Below are 22,665 nucleotides of genomic sequence, written 5' to 3' on the forward strand. Positions count from 1 at the left end.
TTTAAGCCAACAAATGAAATTCCCTTGAACCGTAAAAAGTGGGAGGACCCAAAGCGGGGATGCGTTTTTGTCGTTATTATAACTTTTTGGTAACTTAATATATGAATATATGTAGACACCACATAAATACACACACAAACACACTTGGAAACTTGCACTTACAATATGATTTTCACTAATAACTCACGCCACCGCCAGACAAACTAAGCAAACAAGTTGAGGATCGAAACTACCGAAATGACTTTAAGTGCGTCGAGGGTGAAAAGTTGGCTTTATTATGTGAACGTGGTATAGAATGGTGTCTGCTTGCTGTTTTCTTTGCTGCAGTTCTTGTAGATTTCGTTGTTGTTGTTGCTGCTGCGTGAAATTTTGTTTTGACAAGTAATCGGATTAATCCATAAAGCAAGGCAAAAAGTCGACGCTGCTTTGGTCGCGTAATAAATATGTTGCTACTTTTACTTGAACTTAATCCTTAGTGCTGGCTAAACACACTTAAACACACAAGCACAAGTGCACGTTGACTTCGTGAAGCTTTACTTTCCATTAGTTGCTTGAACAAAGTGTGTAAAATGCAACAACTAAACTACGGTTTGATAGCGTAGGAAACGCTTCAATTTAATAAATGAAGGATTTGAGTGAAATCAAAGGTAATTACCGTTAGCAGCGCTATAACTCAATTAATATAATTTCTGAAATATTTTTTTTTTGGTTTTTTTTGTTTTGTAGTTTTCTTTAAAATTATTGCGCACAAAAAAATATTTTAAACTTTAAATTAACGTTTGTTGGAACATTTTATAAAAAAATTAAATTTTATTTAAAAGCAGGGACACTTTAACAAAATCACATTTGCAAATAGTTACCACTTTCTTTATTAATTTAATTTTTTTTCCAAAAAAAAATTTTTGACAAACCAAAAAGAATATTATTTTCTTTGTGTTTTTTTATTTTTTTCCAAGCACTTCAAAAAAAAAAATTATTTCAAAATATTTTTAATTTAAATTTTTTTTTTCAAAACATTTTATTTCAATTTTTTTCAAAAATAAATATATTTTTTAAACTTCAAGCAATTTTATTATCGCGTATTGCCGCCTTGCGCCGCATTCAATTTCCCGTTTTGTTCGTGCACACTTCGTTTGAATACCCGTTGCAAACTGAGCGCCATCAGACTCGTTGGAGCAGTTTTGTAGTCCACCGGCTGGTCGCTGTGAGTGGCAAACTACCCAAAACACTGCGCGAAAATATCCCAAAACAATTGCCGCACAGCTGACTTTTGTTTTGTCAACAAAATAGCATGATAAAAAATCGGTAGTTGTTGTAATTAAGCGCATGCGCCTGCATAAAGAAATTTTGGCGCCAATCGCATAATGTGTAGAAAGCAAAAACAACACGCGTGAAATGCTCATTTGTCTAGCATTTTTAACTCACTTATTCCCTTCTTGTGAATTTGTTTGTATAGCTTTTCCTCATTCTCTTTTCTATGCTTCTCTTTATGCTATATTTCTGTCTTTATTTTTTGTTTGTTTCTACTTTTTAAGGAGGCTCGAGGTTAACACGTCAAAAGCATATGCTTAAGCAACTTTTCAAATAAATACATGTATGTGTATAAGTATATATGTAAATATATAAGTATATAATAAATGCTAAATCAGCTAACGCCTAAATTTATGCTACATATTTTTGATACCAATATGGCATGTGGTGTGAATCCCGAAACACGATTTCGATTGCGGGATTACAGTGTTTTATAATTGTATTCTAGAGACAATATATGTATGTATATTACTCTGTTAGGGTCTGGTAAAAGCATCTCTTCTTTATTGGCGTAGACAACGCTTACACGATTATGGCCGAGTTAACAATAGCACGCTAGTCGTTCTTTCTTTTGGCTGTTTGGCGGAAATAAGAGACTGCAAGTGTTGCCAGGTGCTTTTCCACCTGGTGATTCCAACGGAGTGAAAGTCTTGCCCTGGCCGGTAATGCGTCGAATACTTTTAGAGCTGAAGCGTTTTTATCCATTCGGACGACATGACCTAGCCAGCGTAGCAGCTCATTCGTATAGGTTCTTTCCGATCCGGATGAGGCTTTTGGTAATACTCAACGTCCGTTTACACACCAGTATAGTTTTGCGGGGATACCAAATTCAGATATAGCGGCACAAAGGCAGCTCCTTTTCGTGCTATTGAAAGCAGCTTTGAAATCGACGATCCACTTATCACGGCTCTTTTCCAAGATTTTGCGCATGGTGAATATCTGGTCCGTTGTTGATTTTCCAGGACTAAGGCCGCACTGATAAAGTCCAATCAGTTTATTGACGGTGGGCTTTAATCTTTCACTTTCACACTTTCTAACAAGACTCTAGCAAGTCTCTACTTCCTTGACTAAGAACTTGGCGACTTCTTGGTTGATACCCCATCTTAGTTATGCATGAAGATCTGCATACCTGATTTAGAAGTTCAGTGCTGGTGACCAATATTTTATAAACTGGGTGTTATCGTTAACCTGCCATCAACATAAAATTAATTAAGCGAAGTTCCTAACCAAGGACGTCTTAAAGACCTCATAACGCAGATATACAATACTTCTTCTTATCAAATCTAGAAAAGAAGGTGAGGTCATCCAACGGTACTATATTTCGGCCCAGAGGAATGTCAGATGAGTAGGGTTAGGTGGGCATACAAAGGGGTGGTTAGTGTCATGCAGGGACTCATTGGAAGCGGGACATACATATATTAGATGTGTCGGGTCGATTCTAGATAAGTAGGAGTTTAACATGCTACAGTATCCAGAACGAAGCTGCGCAAGGGTCACTCTCGATTCTTGCGGCAACTCGTTCGACGTCTACAATGAGTGGTAGTTTGACTCCAAGTACGCCATTCACTGAGAGGGAGTCGATGAAAGTGGTTATGACTCCACTCTGAATGGCGGTATTGTTTTATGTCGTCGATGTAATTGAGGAAGAACCTCTTGATGCTAATACTAATACTTACCTATCCAAACGGGGTTAGATCGCCGATTGGCTCTTGGCCAGATAAAATTTGGGTCAATTTCGGTTCGTAGAAGCGGCTGTTGCGAGAATTGGACCTTTTGATGTTCTTAGGAGGCAGCTCCATTACAAGCAGGGGATGATTTATACAAAGGCACCCCAGCAGAAACTGCTACTTGGAGATAAGTTCATTATGCTCCTTATTTGAGAGCATGCGATCCTCATTGTGTATTGGAAGCACAGAAAACATTCCTGAAGTAATTTAGAGTAGTATCTGTCCTTGGTGGGTTCAAAATCTGAATGCTTTTCGGTCACGTTGACCTGACTATCGTTAAAATGGTTAATAACAGCCTAAAACTGTTTCTTAGAAATTAAAGAAAATAAATAAAAAATAAAAAACAAAAAAATCAAAATAAAAAAAAAAATAATAAAAAAAAAAAAAAAAAAAAAAAAAAAAAAATAAAAAAAAAAAAAAAAAAAAAAAAAAATAAATAAAAATAAAAAAATAAATAAAAATTAAATTAAAAAATTAAATATAAAATATAAAAAAATAATAAAAATATAAATAATAATAAAATTAAAAAAATTAAAACTTAAAACAAAATAAAAAATTAAATATAAAATTAAAAAATAATAAAATTTAAAAAAATAAAAATTAAAAACACAAAAAATAAAAAGCTAAAAAAAATTAAAAATCAAAAAATAAGAATTTAAAAAAAGATATAAAATAAAAATTAAAAAAATAAATTTAAATTACAAAAAAATTAATAATTAGATATACATATTTTGAGTTACACGCGATCTCAGTCTGCGCTAAAAACAAATGTTACTCCACAGACCATTGTAAGTATTTTCTTCTAGAAAATATTGTCCGTACGATAACATATGGTTGAAAAAAAAATCAAAAATTGTTAAAAAAAAAGTTGAATTTTACTTAAAATTACGATTTTTTATTAGATCGAAAACTGATAGCTCAGTGTTTGGAGAACTATTTTATACAAAACATGCAGAAATTTGATGGTGATGGTGATAAAACCATTTTTCTGCGAGTAATCACTCAAGAATTTGAAAAATATACATTCATACATACATATGTACATACATATGTATATGCAGAGCTGATCGCTCACACTGTATAAGCCTTTAACGAAAATAATGATTTTTTAAAAATTTAAGATGGTATTTTTAAAAATTATAGATTATCGAATTATGCAAAAAAAAATATTAAAAATCGTTTTTTTCCAAATTTCACACTTGTTGTACCCCTTTAGGATAAAGACTAGTTTCGAAATCCCTGGTGAATCGACGATTTTTTATAAAAAAATTTGGTTGATGTTTGTCATAACATTTTGATGGAGAAGCCATTCATTATTTGATATTATTTTTGCATTTTATTTTAGAATAATTGTAATGTTTTGAAATAATCTTTTATAGTAATTTTTGTTATGATTGAAATTTTTAAAACCAAAAAGTAAAATTTATAATACAAAATTTTTGGTAGTTTTTATAGTTACAAATTTATAAAATTTAAATTTAAAACGCTTCTTTTAACAAAGAACTGAGTGCATAAACTCAAGCTAGTGTAAAGTTTAAAATTCTTAATATTTATTGTACAATGCGACATCAAAACACTTTTTTATTAAAGATATAAAAGAACTATTTTTTTACACGTAAGAACTTTATAAATGTGACACTAATAATGATAGGCTTATAAAATATATATATTTGAGAATATGAAATATGCGCATTAAAAGTGGCCTGGGTAACGCTGGATACCTAGACAGTTTATAAATGACTAAAAAAATGAGTTTGTATATACTACCATATATAACTTTGTTAAGATTACATGCTATTGAAGAAAAAAATGTTCTTCTTTTCTTCTAAACTTCTAAATAATTTCGCTGCTAACTAAAGAACCATTTATTGAACGCGAAAAGTTTAGTTTTAAATTTCGAAATCGAAAATTTTAGTGAAATTATGTAACTACTAACTAAGAAGCAAATTTAATCGTCCATAATGAATAAGCTATTAAATTTCGCGTTATCATCCACCACCAACACCACGCCACTGTCCACTGCCTCAGAATCATTATTAACAGGATTATTACAATAATTTTGTTCTAAAACTGCATTTCTAATTACTTCGGGCATTTCTTCGAAGCCCTGCTGAACATCTCCGACATTGCTTATGGCACTACTTTCAATGGACGAGGCATTTTCCGTTTCTATTACCTCCAGACTGTTGCTATCGCTGCACACCAACTCTTCTGCTAAATCAATAAACGGGCTATCGCCCGCTTGCTCCTCAGTTGTGTTTTTGTTATGCACTTCGCTTTCGTGTTTTCGCAATAGCGCGGCTTTTTTGAATTGCTTATCGCATATCACGCACTTGTAGGGGTTTTCACCTGAGTGTATACGCATATGCACAAGCATATTGCTCTTTTTAGTGAAAGACAATTGGCAAATACTACACTTATGCGGTGTAATGCCTTCGTGTATCATGCGATGCTCCTTGAGATGGGCTTGCTGTCGAAAGGAGAGCAAACAGTGTTCACACTGATATGGCCGTACATCCTCGTGTATGCGTTGGTGTGTAATCAGCGCGGCCATTGTGCGGAAAGCCTTATCACAGGCATCACATTTATGTGGCCGCTCTTGCGTATGTATACGCATATGCATTTTGTGGGTGAAGTGATGTTTGGACTCTTTGCCGCAGTAGTGGCAGCAGTAAACATTTTTTCCTGCGGTGTTTTTAACATCACTCTTTGCGACTTTTTCACTTTCTTTTGTAGTTGCAGACTTTAGATGAGTTTTCATATGGTTTGTCAAGGTACTCCTTCTACTGAAACTGTAATTAAAACCAAATCCAATTAATCATTGTTCGAAAAAGTTCCAAGATATATATAATTACCATCTTGAACAGTGCTCGCATCGAAGCTCCTCATCCTCTATATGTGTGGCCAAGTGAACTTGGAGCACATCAGACCCAAGAAACGCTTTACCACAAATGACGCACATGTGAGCAATACTATCATGTATGTCATTTATGTGCCGTTTTAAATTATAACGGTTCTGAAATGTACGTCCACAGTGCGGACATTCCGGTTTTTCTTGTTTGTCTTCATGAGACAGTAAATGCTTTTCCAATCTGCTACGTAGTGGAAACCATGTATTGCATATCTTACAGAGAAACCTTTTATCACCATGCGTTTTGATATGCCCACAATATTCTGCCCATGTAGGCAGTTTTAAGTCGCATGTCGAGCAGGTGTATTCGCTTAACTAAATAGAAGAAATATAAACAAAATTATATACATACATTTAAAATACTTACAGGTTCCTTTGCACTTGCATCACTAGGTGTTTCACCATCGGCACCTATTGTTGTTTCGTCCTTCTCAATTTCTTGTGTTGTGACCGACTCATTTTCAGTGCACTCATTGCCAGGGAAATCACTACTTTCTTCCTTCATAAAATGCATTTCACAATCATCAATATTGTTGGAGTCGTCAACGCCATCAGAGTTTTCTTCATATACTACATCAGTTTGGTTGCACTGACTTTCTTCGTCTGAAGACAATATCTCTTCTACAAAGTTCTCATCTTGATATTCGCATGCATTCAGTGTTTGGCATACTTGTTTGGTAGAAAATTCTTCGTCTGCTAACCCTGGCATTGAATCATCATCAATTACTTCAATAATATCATCCTCATCGTTAACTTCGTTAAATTCATTATTTAAAATTTCTAAACATTTGTCTGCCGGCAATTCCATATCGCTAAATACATCTGTGTGCGTATCCAAATCCAGTTGAATTCGCTTTTCTGCAATTACCTCATGTACTATCTCATTTAACGGAACGTTTTCTATCGGCACCAAGCGCTTTTGCATATCGACACCGCGCTTCTGCAAATCTAACCTGAGGCGCTCTTCGGCTGTTAATTCAGGTAAATTGTCTTCATCTAATATTTCTACAATGCTCTGGTGCTCTTTTATTTCCATACATAGGCTTGTGGACTCAATTATCTCCTGTGTGTGATTTTCTTCGATAAGTACGCAATTCGATTCCTGAGTAGTTGTCGAAATATTTATGTTTATTTCTGAAATCAGACTTTTGTGTCTTATTACATCAGCCGTTTGATCAAATGCATTCACATCATTAGGATCAAATTCATCTAGAATATTAATTGTCGTACTATTTGTTTGTGTCTGCATCTCCTGCCGCAACCGCTTTTCGGTTTGTTCACTTTGCTTTCGCAAATGGTAAGAAAAACGCAAACCATTCTCACATTGCTCGCATATATGCTGTGGTAAAAAGTCATTTTCTTCTATCTGAAATTAAAAAACAATTTTAATTTTTATGTTAAAAATTATATCAAAGAATAAAAATTATTTTCTTTACTGCAATATTCGCGCAAACTCTTAGCAGCTCCGTCAATTGCTCATCGCCGTGAAAACACTTGAGTCTTTCAGCTCCGCCACAAATACGACATACTTCCATATTTTCTTTATAAATGAATATTGAATTCGAATAATTTATTAAAAATTTGCCACAAATAGTTTGTTTACTTGAGAAAATCCAACAACATAATTACAGAAAGAACAAAACAGCTGACCGCGTTGCCAACTACCAATCAGTGACCAAAATAATCGATAGTAGCGTGCCTCGAAAATAATCGAATTAAAATTGCTTCAAATTGGAAAAATTAAAATTTATTTGAAATATAAATGCAATTAAACAAAATTTGTTAGCTAATTTCGAACAAAATAAAACACAGGAATTGTTTAGTTGTGCTGCAGTATGTAAACTATATAGATTGTTATTGTAAATATTACAGTCTTTTCAGTGTACCAATTTCTGAGAAGTGTACTGCAACAAATTGTCATTAAGCGAACAGGCCTCAAACTGAATTTAAGTATGTAAGGATGTGTTTTGAAGCCAAAGTCCCGCCAATATTAATATATTCTGTTAGAAGTTAACGGTATTTTATTATATAATTGTATAATATTTTCATATAAAAAATTTGCGCGTTTCTTAAAAGTGATTAATAGATGTTGTGTAAAAACAGTGTTAAAATAAAAAACTAAATAAATTAAGCGGTAAGCGATTTCATATTTTATTATCAATATTTTTGCTAAAAATAACTGCTTTTATCGTACTAAATTAGTAAGTTTTAAAGTCTTTCGCAACAAAACGAATCCATGGCTCTTATCTGTTTTGGTATTATGCAAATCCATATGTTTCTTTAGCTCAACAACGTTAGAAAATGCGGATTCACACAGTTCGCATTGGAAGGGTTCGGTAGAGTTAGTGTGCTCTTTTATTGTGTGCGCTTTTAAGTCCTCACTGGTTGCGAAGCAAAGTTCGCATATTTTACAAACGAAATCAGTCTCAACGGATAGTTCATGTGTGGTCAAATGACGAAGCAAATTTTTCCTAGATGAAGATAAAAATTAATGAACACTTTAAACTTATGATATACATTTACTTACTTAATTGCAAAGCATTTAAAACATTTTCGGCATTGAAATTTCTTAGCACGGCTCGGTTCCAAAGCGGACGTCGTCATTAAGTCCACGACATGTGCTGAAGAGCCAATATCGTCTGTGCTCTCCGATGTGCTTTCGCCAGTAATGCCATTTGCTTTATCATGTAGAGGATCATCATCTATATATTCGAGTAGCATGTCTGAATTTTCTTCGGTCGTTCCTTCACGATTCGCGCATGACATGGCAGAGTCAACACGCACATAGTCGTTTAAGTGTTTTTTCATATGCTCCTGAAGCAGACTTTTATCAGCAAACACTTCTTTGCATATGGCGCATGTTGTTAGCTCCATATTACCACGTTTCGACTTGATTGTATGTCGTTTAAGAATATGCGTCTAATAGAAGATGGAATAAATTGAAATTTCTTATTTGTTATTCTACTATTTTCAAAATCATTTACAATACTGTAAACATTACCTTAAGGCCATCTTTTTGCCGGAAGAGTGCACCGCATTTTTCGCATGGAAATGGTTTATCGCCAGTATGACGGCGTATATGAAATACTAGACTTTTACATTGTGTAAAACCTCTATGGCACACCTCGCATTGATATGGTTTCTCACCAGTGTGTGTGTACATGTGTTGCTTTAAGGATACATTCTGGGTGAAGCTTTTGTTACACACATTGCACTGAAATGGTCGGTTGCCTTCGTGTGTTGCCATATGTCGGGTAAGGTTTGTTTTAGTGCTAAAGTCCCGATTACATTTAAAACATAGAAATCTTTTTGTTGTATTCAACGTATCGCCTTTTCTGGCTGATTTAGCGCTAGGACTACGAACATTTGTCTTCGCCTGGTATTTACGTGTTTTACTTTTAATTTCCTTTTCGGCGACTTCAGTTCGCACCTGTGATGAGGTGTCAACACTTTGTTCTTCATCTAGGTTATCTTCGACCATAGATTTCATTTCGATATCATGGTCATCCAATAGTTCTTCACTATCATCAAAGTAATGCAATTCTTTAGCTGTAGTAGTTTTTTCGTGTATGGAACTATTATCTTTCAAAAACTCGCCATCTTCATCAAGCATTGCTTGATATTCCTTAAGAAATCCTCCGCTACTTTGTGGTTGCGGCTCCTCTGTACCAAGACTGTTTCCAGTATCGTCACTTGGTTGAAGATTTTCTTCCAATATTTCTAATTCGGTTTGAGACTCTTCATCGGTGTATTCAAGTATTTGTATTTCGTGTTCCGGTGAATGTTCTTTTGGTGTTTCAACTTCACAGTTTGTTATATCATCCAGGTTTTCTTCTATTTCTACTTGAATATCGGATTCAAAAGACGGGAAAGTTTTTATTTCTTTATCTGCACTTCCTTTTTTAACATTTAAATTCATTTTATTTTTGTGTATGTCTTTTGATATATCCTCCGATGTATCACCTAAGCTAGAACTTGTGGTCTTCAGTGTTATTTGATCGACACTGTTTTCCGTTTTTCCAATAGCAGTTTTTCTGTTATTACTTTTAACACTACTAGACGTCTCGGAGGCAGAAATTGCACTTTCATCTTTCTGTGCCGGCATTTGCGTTGAAGCTTCTGTTTTGTTGTGAGTATTCTCTTCATCAAGAATGTTTGACAATAGATCATCCTCATCTTCGTTGTTATTTGATTTTTCAATAGCGTTATTTGTTACTAATTGAAAGTCTTTACTAATCTTTTCGAGAAAAGCCTTCAAATTTTTTTCCGAGTCGTGGGCTGACTTTACGAAATCATAGGCTACTCGCAGTCGTTTTAAGCATTTAGAACAAATTAACGAGGGCATATCATCACTTTCAGTGAGCTGGAAAAAAAAAACGAAAAAGACAATAAAATATAGTGAAATCGCAGTATTGTTATTAATTTGTTTACAATAGTTAGCGATTTTCACGCCTTCCACCAATTATAGAATGAAATTATTTTTAACGAAATCGTTTATTTACGGCAATTACTGCTTCAATGATTAGAAATTTACTTGACCTCACTGATCTCATATTTCATTCTATTTGCAAGACAAACAAGTAGATAACATTTAAAGTAATTCAATTTATTTTTAAATTTATAATATGCAAATATTTCACAATGCGTTTCAAAGACTTCTGTTCACCTTTTGTTGGCTTGTTATTTACTTCTTATCTGGCACAGTTTGTGCAATCCAACTTAAATAAGGTGCATTGCCATTTTCAATAGGCAAGGTTATAACCTCCGCCACGCTGTAAGAATGGTTCTCACGTACAAACTTGATTACTTCGTCCATGCGGCTAGTTCTCGTTTTGATCATCATTAAATATTCGTTATCCTCATTAACTTTTCCCTCCCACATGTAAATAGATTGTATATGCGGGATTATGTTGACACAAGCAGCCAATTTCTTCTCCACTAAACCTTGTGCTAATTTTTTGGCTAACTTGTCATCTGGTGTTGTCACAAATGCCACCGAACTGCTGCCTGCAGTATATGAGTCTTCAGCAGTAGGATCACTCATGTCTTTACAACTGGTAGTTAGGGTGCTACCACAAGATTTATATGATTGTGTTGTTGCTCTTGCGTTTAAAATATTCGCTGCAACGACGAGGGTCACCAACAATTTTCGAGAAGTAAAAAATGCGGGTGTATAACTCCGGGAAAGCACCGTTCGTATGAATGATTGCATTTACAATGTGCTCATTGGCAAAGTCCACCTTAAAATCTGCCTTAAATAGCTAATTTAAGCCGGTGTTTTTGTTTATGTTTACCAGATTAATTTTGCTGATTGTACTGAAGTTCGTATTTCGTAGCAGAGTAGCTTTTTAAAAGCACATATGGTCACACACAAGCATGTATGTGTAGCCATGATTAAAGGCTGTCAAAGCAGCAGTAAGCAATTGGTTATTTCTAATAAATTTGCGAAATGCTTCTTAAATTTGAAGAACGTATATGTTTTAATAATATCGGTGGAAATGTACAAAAAGATGATATTCATTTCACTGTACATGATTTTATCATAATAGCAAATTAAATGAACCGGGTACATCTGCGTATTCACTTATTTGAACGACCCTGTTGTCACTAGTAAAAGAGTTTTCTGCGCGGCCATCTTCTCTAGTACATCGTCAATTCGTGTACTAGAATTTAGACGGTTAGATATACAAAATATTTACCTTCAAACGTGTTGTAAACACAAACTTTTCGCACAATTCTTCATCATCCAAAAGTGATACGCCATCGTCCGATTTCATGCAGACACGGCATATACTTATATTGACGCGAAAATTCATTATATTTAGTATTTTTCTAATCAATTGATGCTGAAATAGCGAAAATTCACTTACAACTCTCAAAACGAACGACAGCTAGCGGAACAATAACAAACGGATTGACTTACAACACTGTTCCCAGATTTTGGTGTTGCCAAAGCGATGTAAAATGTGACAATTCTTTCCATAGTAATTTTATTGTTCACCATTAAAATCGGTCTCTAAAACTAAAGTCGAGAGAATACTAAACTTAGTTAAAATACTTTTCAATGACTGTTTTATAACTATTATATAACTATTATATTAGTTATATAGTATATCATGTCTTACAAAATTAATGGCAATTGTTCAGCAAAGCCAAAATTATAATAAAAATTGTAAAAGCTCTAACCTGAGATGTGGCAGTGCTCTTTTCAATCACAGCTGTCATTTAAGACGTCATTTGCGAAGGAATAGTAAATAAAACAGATGGAAATATACTTGATGGATAAGAAAAGAAAGTACAATACTGAAAAGGAGGTGTCCGATATCGAAATCCAATTTGTTGACACAGCGATTCTTGTTGCAATTTAATTAACAAAATATATATACGTACTGCGTAATAGTTTAAATAATAACGTAGCTTTGCTACTTGCAAACTTAAAGGCAAAGATGCCAACGAATAACACCAGTTCCAATTTCAAGACTTTCAAAGTGGTGCTACTGGGCGAAGGTTGTGTTGGCAAAACTTCAATCGTTTTACGTTATGTCGAAGATAAATTCAATCCTCAACACATCAGCACCTTGCAGGCTTCATTTCTAACCAAAAAGCTAACTTTAGAGGATGGTAGCCGAGCACATCTTAACATCTGGGATACTGCTGGTCAGGAACGTTTTCATGCTCTCGGACCTATCTATTATCGTGGATCACATGGTGCCATACTCGTTTATGATATTACCGACGAAGATTCCTTTCAAAAGGTAAAAAATTGGGTAAAAGAACTTAAACGTATGCTGGGTGCTGAAATTGTTATAACAATTGTGGGCAATAAGACGGATTTAGATGCACAACGCACGGTGCCACAAGATGTTGCATTAGAATATACCGAAAGTGTGGGGGCACACTATTTCGAGACATCTGCCAAAGCCAATGAAGGCATAGAGGAGCTATTCACAGCGCTTACACAATTGATGATACAACGTCATACTCAACGCGAACAAGAAACTAGTTCATTGCGTCTGATGCAGGGTGGACGTACGTCACAACGGTTGATAGTTGAGGATGACTCACAGGATGGCGATGAAGAGGGCAGACAAACGCCTACAACGAATAGGTCATGCTGTGGTGCTGGTTAAAATAGTGGGGTTTATTTAATTAAATTCTAAACACCCAAACTACAAAACACTTGTTAAAGGGGAAGGGTGGCAAAAGTAGCGTAATTATGTTAATGAGAGTGTGTAAATGCAAATGATGAGAAAAAAATACTACGACGATGTAGACAACGCCAACGCCGACGCAGCCGCCGCTAGATTAAATTGTGATAAACTTATTGTAAAATATAAATTTAATATTTTTTCTATAAAAAACGCTCTAATAATGTATGCTTTTTAAACATCTAATTCCATACACTCTTCTACTGTCGAACAAAAACTAAAAGTTAATTTCTACTTTTACTAAATGCTATATTGATCTAATAGCCAATTACTTTCAAATTTCGATACATTTAAAGCTTGTTATTTTTAATACACATTTGTTGTTATTATTGTAATACAATTAAAGTTCTCTGCTTCAAATGGCAGCAAAGAAATTACAAAAGACTTGAAACAATGGATATTTTTTATTTATATTTTTTTAAATATGATTCATGCAACTGTTGAATTAAGCAACGAATCTGTGCGCTTATCTTATTCTTATCACTGTCGTTAAGACCGTATACGCATACGTGTTTGTATGCTGCATGATTGTGAGTTCTTTGTAGTGGTCACCAACCTGCACAACTACAAGTGTCTGACTAAAAAGAGTTGATATTTCAAGTATTTATATTTTGAAGATATAAATAAGTCAAAATATTTGGTTTGTTTGCACAAAGGGTTTTATATTCAGTATTTTTTACATCCATATACATACATACCTTGGTAGACTTTTGATGGAAGTGATTACAGGGTGCATTACTTACCTCTAGAAGCGAACAAAGTGTATTTGTGAGATTTCCAAATGTGTTTTTCACTTATTTGACATTAATAAAACAATCATTTTGCAGAGTCTACAAAAATATCGCATATGTATTATATAGCATACATATTTGTATAAACCAATTTCATTATCAAATTGTTCCTGTATTTTCTTAAAATAGTTTTTACTTATAAAATATTATAAAAATATGCAAATTCTTTTGTTTTCTATCAACTACACTTAACATAATGATAAAATATCTATATATATATTTAATTCAACTTTTATGTTAAATATAAAAATTGAAAGACTCAAAAGCGAACATTTGAATAAAGTTAAGATATACTAAATTTCAAAACTTACAACTAAATACATAATTCTCATTTATACACATGAAATGCACAATTGTGTATTTATGCCAGGTCATAAACTAATTTACTATTCCGCACCGTTATGTTGGTGAATTTTTTAGTTTTATTTTTGTTTTTTTTTTTTTTTATATTTCGAGTTGTGATCATTGATTTTGTATATAAGCTTTTAAAACCTTGTATTTGCTTGTCGTTTCATAAAACTACTCTCTTTTGTTAAACATTTTTAGTTGGAATTCTAAAAAAATTCTTAATCACAGAATTACTACATTAGATTGTCATTTCTTTTTTTTTTGCTTGTGTGTACACTCATTGTATTTTATGTATGTATACGAAAAATCTACTATAGGTTATTCCTTATACGATTTCAGACAGTGTTTTTTTCTTTATTTTTTTCCTTTTTTTTTACCCTTCGCTTTTTCCCATTTGCTCTTCCACACACCTTATTTGGTGCGATCGTGCTTTGAGGGTTCCACCTGCTTGGCAAATTCACTCATTACTTCCTTGTAGATGGCAGGATCCAAATTGCGTCCCAACATGTAGATGAGCCACCAATCACCAATATCCAATTTGCGTGAGAGCGATCGACAGATCTCCATGGGCACCATGCGATTGCGAGCATTGAGCAGACGTGGCCGGAATTTGGGCATGAAAATGATGCAAGCGCTAAAAAAAGAATAACAAAAAAAATAGTTTTTAATTGAAAACGCATGTTTTATGTGCGCAAACTTACCGGAAGAGTAGCAGGCCGATCAACATCACCAGCATAATCATGTACCAGAACCAAATGAATACATAAGTCTTTTCATTTACAATATTCAGCGGCAGTATGCATAGTGAATCGTGCTTCTGCAGCGAACCGGAAGCACCATATTTATGGAAGATACACTTGGTGACACGTGGAAATATGTAAACCATGGGGTCGACACGCTGCTCCTGTGGCACGTCCGATAGCTGCATGATGCGTGTGCCGTAAGACATGAATTCGCCGTCGAAGAAACGATTCATCAAATACATTTGCACAATAATATTGACAAAGCAGAGTGCCTCGCATGCCCAATAGCGCATGGCATACAGTTTGTGGCGCTAAAACGAATATAATTGTTATCAAATGTTTGTTATATGTATGTATGTGTAAACGCAAAAACTACCTTCACATGCTTGATTAGGTAGTCCAATAAGGCATCACGCTTCGCCTCCTTTTCCTCACGCGTACAAATCGTTAGATTCAGACCCATGACGATCATGCGCATTAGTCCACCTTCGAATTTGTCCCACAAAAACTTCGGTGTATAGCAAGCGATAGCCTAAAAGTATGCAGTTACAGAATAAGTGTTTTTGCTGGTAATTTGTAGGCATAGGCTTATCAGTAGACAATATTTGCAGGCGATTGCGCACTGTAGCTGCTTGTATTGCATAAATATTGGGTAGTCGAAAAAGTCTTTTCGTATTTCTAATAAAATTTTAACTTTTTGTTTTCTATTAATACTAATAAATAAATAAAAAAATGTACCATTTTGGACAGACGGACATATTGTATAAAGGGCCAAAAAAAGTCCGATTTGGAAAATTTCTTTGGATTTTCTGCAGCTTTGGCTTGGGCAATAATCTGTGTATATCAATTTTCGTGAAGACATCTTGTCAATTGGAAAACTTTTCCATACAAGAACTTGACTTTGATTCTTCAGTTTGTATGACAGCTACATATGTTTGTGGTATAGAGTAATGGTCGAGGACTAGTTGTTGTTGTTGTTCTAACGGGTACCTCGTCGACGTCATCTAACGGAAGGCCCAAGAAACGTGCTGTTTCGACGGGATCGCGCCAAAGAGATGAGTGAGGTTGGAGGGGCATGCAAAGAGGTGACCAGTGTCATGCGAAGACTCATTCAATTCCCACAACAGCCGGTTCTACGCATCGGAATTGACCCGGATTTTATTCGGCCAAGGGCTGTTATTTCGGTGATCTAGTCCCGTTTAGATCGGTAAGTCTTCGTCGAGGACTAATCACACTGGTTTTTGACAAAATGTCGGCCTCAAGTCGTTTTTCTTGAAAATTTTACACCTCTGGGTGGCTTGAAAAATCGAAGTAGTTTTTAAAAATATTATTATTAATATTATCTGTTAACTAAAACACGCCTCATTGATCGTAAACGTTCGGCACAGTATTCAATTTCTCGCCGTTTCCCTCAGCAACCGCAAACCACATTTGTCACCTTCAATTGCAACACTTGCTAATCACCCCTGCGCGCTTGTAAAGACTTCCAGTGACCGCTTTTCAAGACTACTGTAACGCCGCATTTGGCATTACACAATACCAGCACCGAAGCCGGTTAAAAACGGTCATTGATCTTGCCATGTTTGGTCCGTGAAATTTTCAGGCCAACTACTTTTTAAAATATTCTTTTGATCGCTTTTTTGGCATTGATTTCGTGAGTCTATTTTTACTGCCTTTACAAGCAATTAAAATCAGAACATGCATGTCTGGCTGTCTGTCTGCTCAATTTATCTGTTTCTTCACATGCACGACAAAGACGTTGTTTTTGCAGCCAAGTGCCAAATAAATTCGACAGTTGCCTGAATTTCGTGAGCTCATGAGTGTACGATTTATTTTGTTGTTGTGATTTTTTACTATATTTAACTTGATTTAATTAAAGTTAATTCTATTTTTGGTGTCGTTTTCGTCTCTTATTGTCTTGCAATTCAAAACTTCCTCCGTTTGTCTAGAAGTTGGAATTCCGAACTTTGATTTATATGGTGGGAATGTCGAAAAATCTCTGCTTTGAGTGCTTAGTTTTTAATTATGACTCGGTAATATTTATTATTTTTGAATTTACGTACCGAAGATATCATACCTAAAGAATATTTGTTTTAAGAAGAATTTGGCGAATGTTGCATAGGTGAAAGTTTAGAATGGATAAAAACCCATCCCTGCTTTGGTTACATAGACATGACTTTCGTGAGAACACTTTGCTTCGCCTTTTTAAGGGTGATGGATGGCTTTGCTCTTGTCAAATAACCCGCATTACGATTTGTAGTTATATAATAGCGGTGTTAAGGGCTCTAATTGGCGAGTAAACTCACCTATGTATATCACTGAAGTTATGATATGTAGTCCTGAGAAATGGAAGATACATCAATAAGTGTGTTTGTTTCCTGTCGAGAACTAATGCTTTCACTAAACTACAAAGTTCTTTACCCGAAAACTTTATAAAAAGTAAGACAAAGTTAAATACATATGTGTTGTTTCTGGAACTCGCACCGTTCCACATGGTAATCAATCAAAACATACTCTGCAGCTACTTTTAGCATCGTGGAACCGGAACCCTGCGGTTGGTCGTGATACCATAACGGAGCTGGTGGTGGTGAGAGCCTCACTAGATGCAAAAAGAATTAACCTCCCATGTGGTATATTTATACTCTCGCAACAATGTTGCTAACGAGAGTGGTTTTGTTCACATAACGGTTGTTTGTAAGTCCTGTAAAGTGATCAGGGTGACGAGTAGAGCTGAAATCCGGATGTCTGCCTATCCGTCCGTCCGTCCGTGCAAGCTGTAACTTGAGTAAAAATTAAGATATCATGATGAAACTTGGTACACGTATTCCTTGGCTCCATAAGAAGGTTAAGTTCGAAGATGGGCAAAATCGGCCCACTGCCACGCCCACAAAATGGCGGAAACCGAAAACCTATAAAGTGTCATAACTAAGCCATAAATAAAGATATTAAAGTGAAATTTGGCACAAAGGATCGCATTAGGGAGGAACATATTTGTGTTTTTTTGGAAAAGTGGGCGTGGCCCCGCCCCTACTAAGTTTTTTGTACATATCTCGGAAAATATTATAGCTATGTCAACCAAACTCTACAGAGTCGTTTTCTTCAGGTATTTCCATATACAGTTCAAAAATGGAAGAAATCGGATAATAACCACGCCCACCTCCCATACAAAGGTTATGTTCAAAATCACTCAAAGTGCGTTAACCGACTAACAAAAAACGTCAGAAACACTAAATTTTACGGAAGAAGTGGCCGAAAGCTAGGCTTTTTTTAAAAATTGAAAATGTACACTATGGACCAAGAAGCATATCTCAGGAGCTACTAGACCGATTTCAATGAAATTCGGTATATAATGTTTTCTTAACACCCTGATGACATGTACGAAATATGGCTGAAATCGGTTCACAACCACGCCTTCTTCCAATATAAAGCTATTTTGAATTCCATCTGATGCCTTCTTTGTATAATATGAGTATAAACATTAGGAACCAATGATGATAGCGGAATAAAACTTTACACAAATACGGTATTTGAAAAATATGTAAATGACGGATAATGAAATCTCGATTATCACTTTACCATGCGATATAAAATGTTCGGTGACATCAACATCAATGGGAATGATAATCAACACCTGTTCAACATAAAATAAAACAGACATTGAGCCGGAAATTCACCAGTAACTGTTTCTAGACTGCACATCAGTATCCAGGCTATATATCCGAATAAGAAGTAAATAGACGTTAGGTCACAATGCAAACCTAACTAATGTATGAGGAAGAAAAGCAAGGTGCCGAAACGTTCAGGATGATACAAAAAATTCAAAGAGGGTCGAAAACGCATTGTCGACGAACCACTCCATGATCGCCATCAACATCAACTGATAATCAACACGTCAATAAAATAAAGGAATTGGTGTTTGAGAATCGGCGATTAACAGTCTGAGATCTTACTGCAATCGTTAGAATATCGGAAGGGTCAGTGAAATTATTTTGAAAGATAAATTGGGCCTAAGAAAAAGGAAATATTGATTTAATTTTTTTCGATAAACAGCGTCGCATTAACGCCTGTGAAACAATGCTTTTCGACGACCAGAATTTCAGGAAACGTACTATAACTGGCGACGAGTCTTGGATCCATGCTTTCGACCCGGAAACAGACGATCAATCGGCCGAATATCGTGGCGAAAGGTGAGCTGAAGCCGAAAAAACCAGGTCAAAGTAGGTCAAAAATCAAAGTTATGTTCGCAGTTTTCTTCGATTATCGAGTTCCCTTTGACCAGTCGGACTGTCAACAAGGAATACTATTTGAGTTTTAGGCGTCGTTTGCGCGAAGCTAATCGTTAAAAGAGGCCAGGATTATGGACCAACAACTCTTGGTTTTTGCACCACGATAATGCACCGTCGCATGCAGTATGTCTGCATTGATTCTTCGTAAGTTTTCACCAAATTTTCAACCAAAATCGTGCCGCAATCATTGTATTCGCCTGATTTAGATCTGAAAAACTCCTGACTATTCAGCAAACTCAAACGACCGCTCCGGGAAAACCATTTTGACGACACTAAGTAAGCGTGAATCGCTACATGAATTGAAGATTATTCCGGAAATAGACTTTAACAACTTATTGGAAAAAATGTTGGCACAAACGTTGGGGCCACGAGGAATACTTTGAGGCGGACGACATAGATTTTGAAGAATAAATTTAGAATTTAATAATTATGAACTAAGTCATAATATTTTTTGCTCATAGTAGTATAAACCCGTCGAAGGACTGTCGACTCGGCAGCATTCCTCAAAGTTATTTGGGGGGTTGACAACGTAGCTAAGGACTCCAAATTCATGAAATATATCACTACTGTTGAAGAGACGTGGGTTTATGAATATGATGTCCATTTATCTACCAAATAACCCAATATTTGTATTGGCTCAGAAGCCTACTCTAAAGGCATTAATAAGTATCTGCATTAAAAAGGGTGCAAATGTATTTTTTTTTGTCAGTCCGGGTCAAATTTGATCAGATGTTGTAGTACATAAAATATCCCATAAGACAGTTTCAATTTCCAACTAATTCAAATAGATGTTCCTCCGGTCAATATTTCTGCTATTATAAGCGCATTAAAAGATCACTTGTTATTATAACCCGCTAATTAAGTTCCATAGTAACCTGGAAAGTTTCTTCTTTTCATGTACTTATAAGATCACGAGAATACACTTGTCCACAACTACACCTTAATGATTTTATTTTCGCTTCATTGCAAGATCACTTAAATTGCCATCTAAGCCAACACACAAAACCTAATTTGTCATGCAACAACAACTAAGGTGTCTTTGTGATTAAATTGAGCACAATTGCGATTACAAACATACATACATACAGACATACATATGCATGTATACATATGTACAAGTACACTATAGTGTGGCTCTATTTCTTTCATTTGCGGTTTACTGCATTTCAACCGGATGATAGCCTCATTATGTCGTTGATAGCTATGTATGTGTAGAGTATTATATAGCATACATAAACATACATACATATATGTATGCTAGTAAGCACAAAAGCATTTTCTTCAACTTGGTTACTTAGTAAAATTTTATTATTATGTCAAACGGCCAGAGACACACAAGACACAAACCAAAATCTATTTGATGAGCCACGCTTACGCACACATACAGAGAAATCTAGAAATATGTTTGTGTTTGTTCATATTTTTTACAAAACGTGCGCGCTGAGAATTTCGGAGTCACTGTACGCACTCAATTAAACTCAATTGATATGAAATTGAAACTTTTTTCGAATAGCGCGTTTAAGTAATCATTCTCAAGCAAGAGCCAGAGGAGTGTGGCGTTGTTCTGAAGCTCCCGAAGCCACACATACATATGTCTGTAGTTATATGTATGTGAGTAATCTTGAGTCGCACAGGTCGTCTACAGAAAATCACGAAATTATGATCGTTAATTGGATACGAAATAAATTTTATATGGCACTAACAGCCGCTGGGGGCCTTCATGTACTCGCATTTGTATATGTTTTTGATGTGGCGAAGCTGTGAAAAATATAATTGTGGATATTTTATTGCGCAAATGTGCCAAAAGTGCTCAGCGTTCACCTCCGATCACCTTGGTTTACTTATGTACCTAGCTAACAACGGTACTTTCGAATTAAACTTCAATTCATTTTCATTTCTCAATTGTTACGCCAGTCTTTTTAGCTTTCATTTTAAATGATTGCAAGGCATTTGTTTTTTTCGTGATCAATCAAATGCAAAAAAGCTTGACAAGCATTTCAATATGCGCGTGCGCACCCGTTTGTTTTATGATTATGAGCTGCGTATTTTCAAGGCGTTTTTTTTGCTATCATATCTGCTTTCAACTATTTACCTTACTATTATTCCTCGCCGATATATTTTTGTATTCAAATTTGGAAGCTTTCATACTCATTAAAATGCTGTGCTCGTGACCTCTTTCTTATGGTTATTGTGATTTTGATGTATACTCCACTCAATTTGACAGCTTAAGTGAGTAGTTTCGGTAGTTTTCAATAATATATGTATATATGTATGTATGTATAGACAATTGCACGTGCTAAGAGGTCAACGTCATGAACATCACAGTTGGTTTTGTAATTATTACTTTTTTTTTGTTATTTTTTTCCAACCCTTGTCTAACTATTATGAATTGTTTTTATTTTTGCTTTAAAAAATTTAATCAAGTTTTTATAGGGTAGTCCAAAAATTCTTTTCCTACTTCTAATCAAACTTCTAATTCTTTTTTTATATTTATAATTAACTTTAATGAACCAAATGATACATTTTGGTCGATCACTTTTTGTCATTTTTTCGCTAGAGACATTCCATCAGGGTAAAACTTTTCTTGCTTCTCGGCGAAAAACTGTGACAAGTAATTTTCACAGATTTCTCTTGAAGCCAACTTCATTAAGGGAGTTCTGCATTGACCGAAACAAATAGTAGTCCGATGGTACAAGGTCAGGGCTATATGGTGGATGCATCAAAACTTCCCAGCCAAGTTCTCCCAGCTTTTGCCGAGTCATCAAACATGTGTGTGATCTAGCGTTGTCCTGATGGAAGACGAAGCCCTTTCTGTTGATCAATTCTGGCCATTTTTTCGATTGCTTGCTTCAATCTCATCGGTTGTTGACAGTAAAATGTAGAATCAATTCGTTCGACCAGGCTGGAGCAGCTCATAGTGGATGATTCCTTTCCAATCCCACCAAACACTTAGCATAACCTTTCGAGGAGTCAATCCTGGCTTTGCGATCATTTGTTGAGCTTCACTGCGCTTGGACCATGGTCTTTTTCGCACATTATTGTCGTATTTGATCCACTTTTTGTCTCCTGTTACCATTTGCTCCGAATGATTCGTGTGGTACCCAAGATCGAGCCTTATTTTTGTTGCCAGCCTTTTTTAAATGGTTCAAAACAGTTTGATGATTAATGTTAAGTTCCTTAGCGATGTTATAGCTGCTCATGTGATCAGGTCTGGTCTGGTCAATCTTTTCTATAATTTCATCGACTTTTTCAACGATAGGTCAATCAGAGCCAGGTGCATTTTTTACATCGAAATTTCCCGAACGCAAGCGAGCGAACCATTGTTGTGCTACACGAAATG

The 22,665-nt window shown here is 35.3% G+C and overlaps 4 protein-coding genes across 4 annotated transcripts in view; 1 reads left to right on the forward strand and 3 right to left on the reverse strand.

Moving 5' to 3' along the window:
• Nucleotides 1-4,566: 4,566 nt before the first annotated feature.
• On the reverse strand, nucleotides 4,567-11,809 carry LOC126758378 (uncharacterized). The gene is made up of 8 exons (XM_050472634.1): nucleotides 11,649-11,809; nucleotides 8,951-10,312; nucleotides 8,477-8,868; nucleotides 8,140-8,420; nucleotides 7,386-7,558; nucleotides 6,317-7,315; nucleotides 5,894-6,264; nucleotides 4,567-5,830 (listed from the first exon to the last, which is right to left on the reverse strand). Exons 1-8 carry the CDS (start codon nucleotides 11,763-11,765, stop codon nucleotides 4,987-4,989), a joined length of 4,539 nt encoding a protein of 1,512 aa, XP_050328591.1. The 5' UTR covers nucleotides 11,766-11,809; the 3' UTR covers nucleotides 4,567-4,986.
• Nucleotides 10,535-11,366, reverse strand: LOC126759559 (protein CutA homolog). The gene has a single exon (XM_050474432.1). The coding sequence runs from the start codon at nucleotides 11,159-11,161 to the stop codon at nucleotides 10,634-10,636; it is 528 nt and encodes a 175-aa protein (XP_050330389.1). The 5' UTR covers nucleotides 11,162-11,366; the 3' UTR covers nucleotides 10,535-10,633.
• Nucleotides 11,810-12,189: 380 nt separating the features above from the next.
• LOC126759553 (ras-related protein Rab-21) lies at nucleotides 12,190-13,541 on the forward strand. Its single transcript, XM_050474420.1, has one exon. It carries the CDS (start codon nucleotides 12,396-12,398, stop codon nucleotides 13,077-13,079), a length of 684 nt encoding a protein of 227 aa, XP_050330377.1. The 5' UTR covers nucleotides 12,190-12,395; the 3' UTR covers nucleotides 13,080-13,541.
• Nucleotides 13,542-14,498: 957 nt separating this feature from the next.
• Nucleotides 14,499-22,665, reverse strand: part of LOC126759540 (innexin inx1) — a 36,853-nt gene continuing 28,686 nt past the window's right edge. Inside the window, exons 4-6 of the mRNA XM_050474405.1 lie at nucleotides 15,416-15,571; nucleotides 14,998-15,350; nucleotides 14,499-14,930 (exon numbers count right to left, since the gene is read on the reverse strand). Coding sequence (XP_050330362.1) covers nucleotides 14,708-14,930; nucleotides 14,998-15,350; nucleotides 15,416-15,571 — 732 coding nt within the window. The 3' untranslated portion in view covers nucleotides 14,499-14,707. The remainder of the gene's footprint in view (nucleotides 14,931-14,997; nucleotides 15,351-15,415; nucleotides 15,572-22,665) is intronic.

This window comes from Bactrocera neohumeralis, chromosome 5, assembly GCF_024586455.1.
Source record: "Bactrocera neohumeralis isolate Rockhampton chromosome 5, APGP_CSIRO_Bneo_wtdbg2-racon-allhic-juicebox.fasta_v2, whole genome shotgun sequence".
NCBI classification, from domain to species: domain Eukaryota; kingdom Metazoa; phylum Arthropoda; class Insecta; order Diptera; family Tephritidae; genus Bactrocera; species Bactrocera neohumeralis.

Bases quoted from the DNA above. Each gene is read 5' to 3' on its own strand.
- LOC126759559 (XM_050474432.1), bottom strand. From the start codon at position 11,161: ATGCAATCATTCATACGAACGGTGCTTTCCCGGAGTTATACACCCGCA.
- LOC126758378 (XM_050472634.1), bottom strand. From the start codon at position 11,765: ATGAATTTTCGCGTCAATATAAGTATATGCCGTGTCTGCATGAAATCG. The intron at 7,559-8,139 runs GATAAAAGCAGT...GTTGTTGGATTT, and splicing joins AAAACTTACTAATTTAGTAC to TCTCAAGTAAACAAACTATT. The intron at 5,831-5,893 runs GTAATTATATAT...TTTTAATTACAG, and splicing joins TGCGAGCACTGTTCAAGATG to TTTCAGTAGAAGGAGTACCT.
- LOC126759553 (XM_050474420.1), top strand. From the start codon at position 12,396: ATGCCAACGAATAACACCAGTTCCAATTTCAAGACTTTCAAAGTGGTG.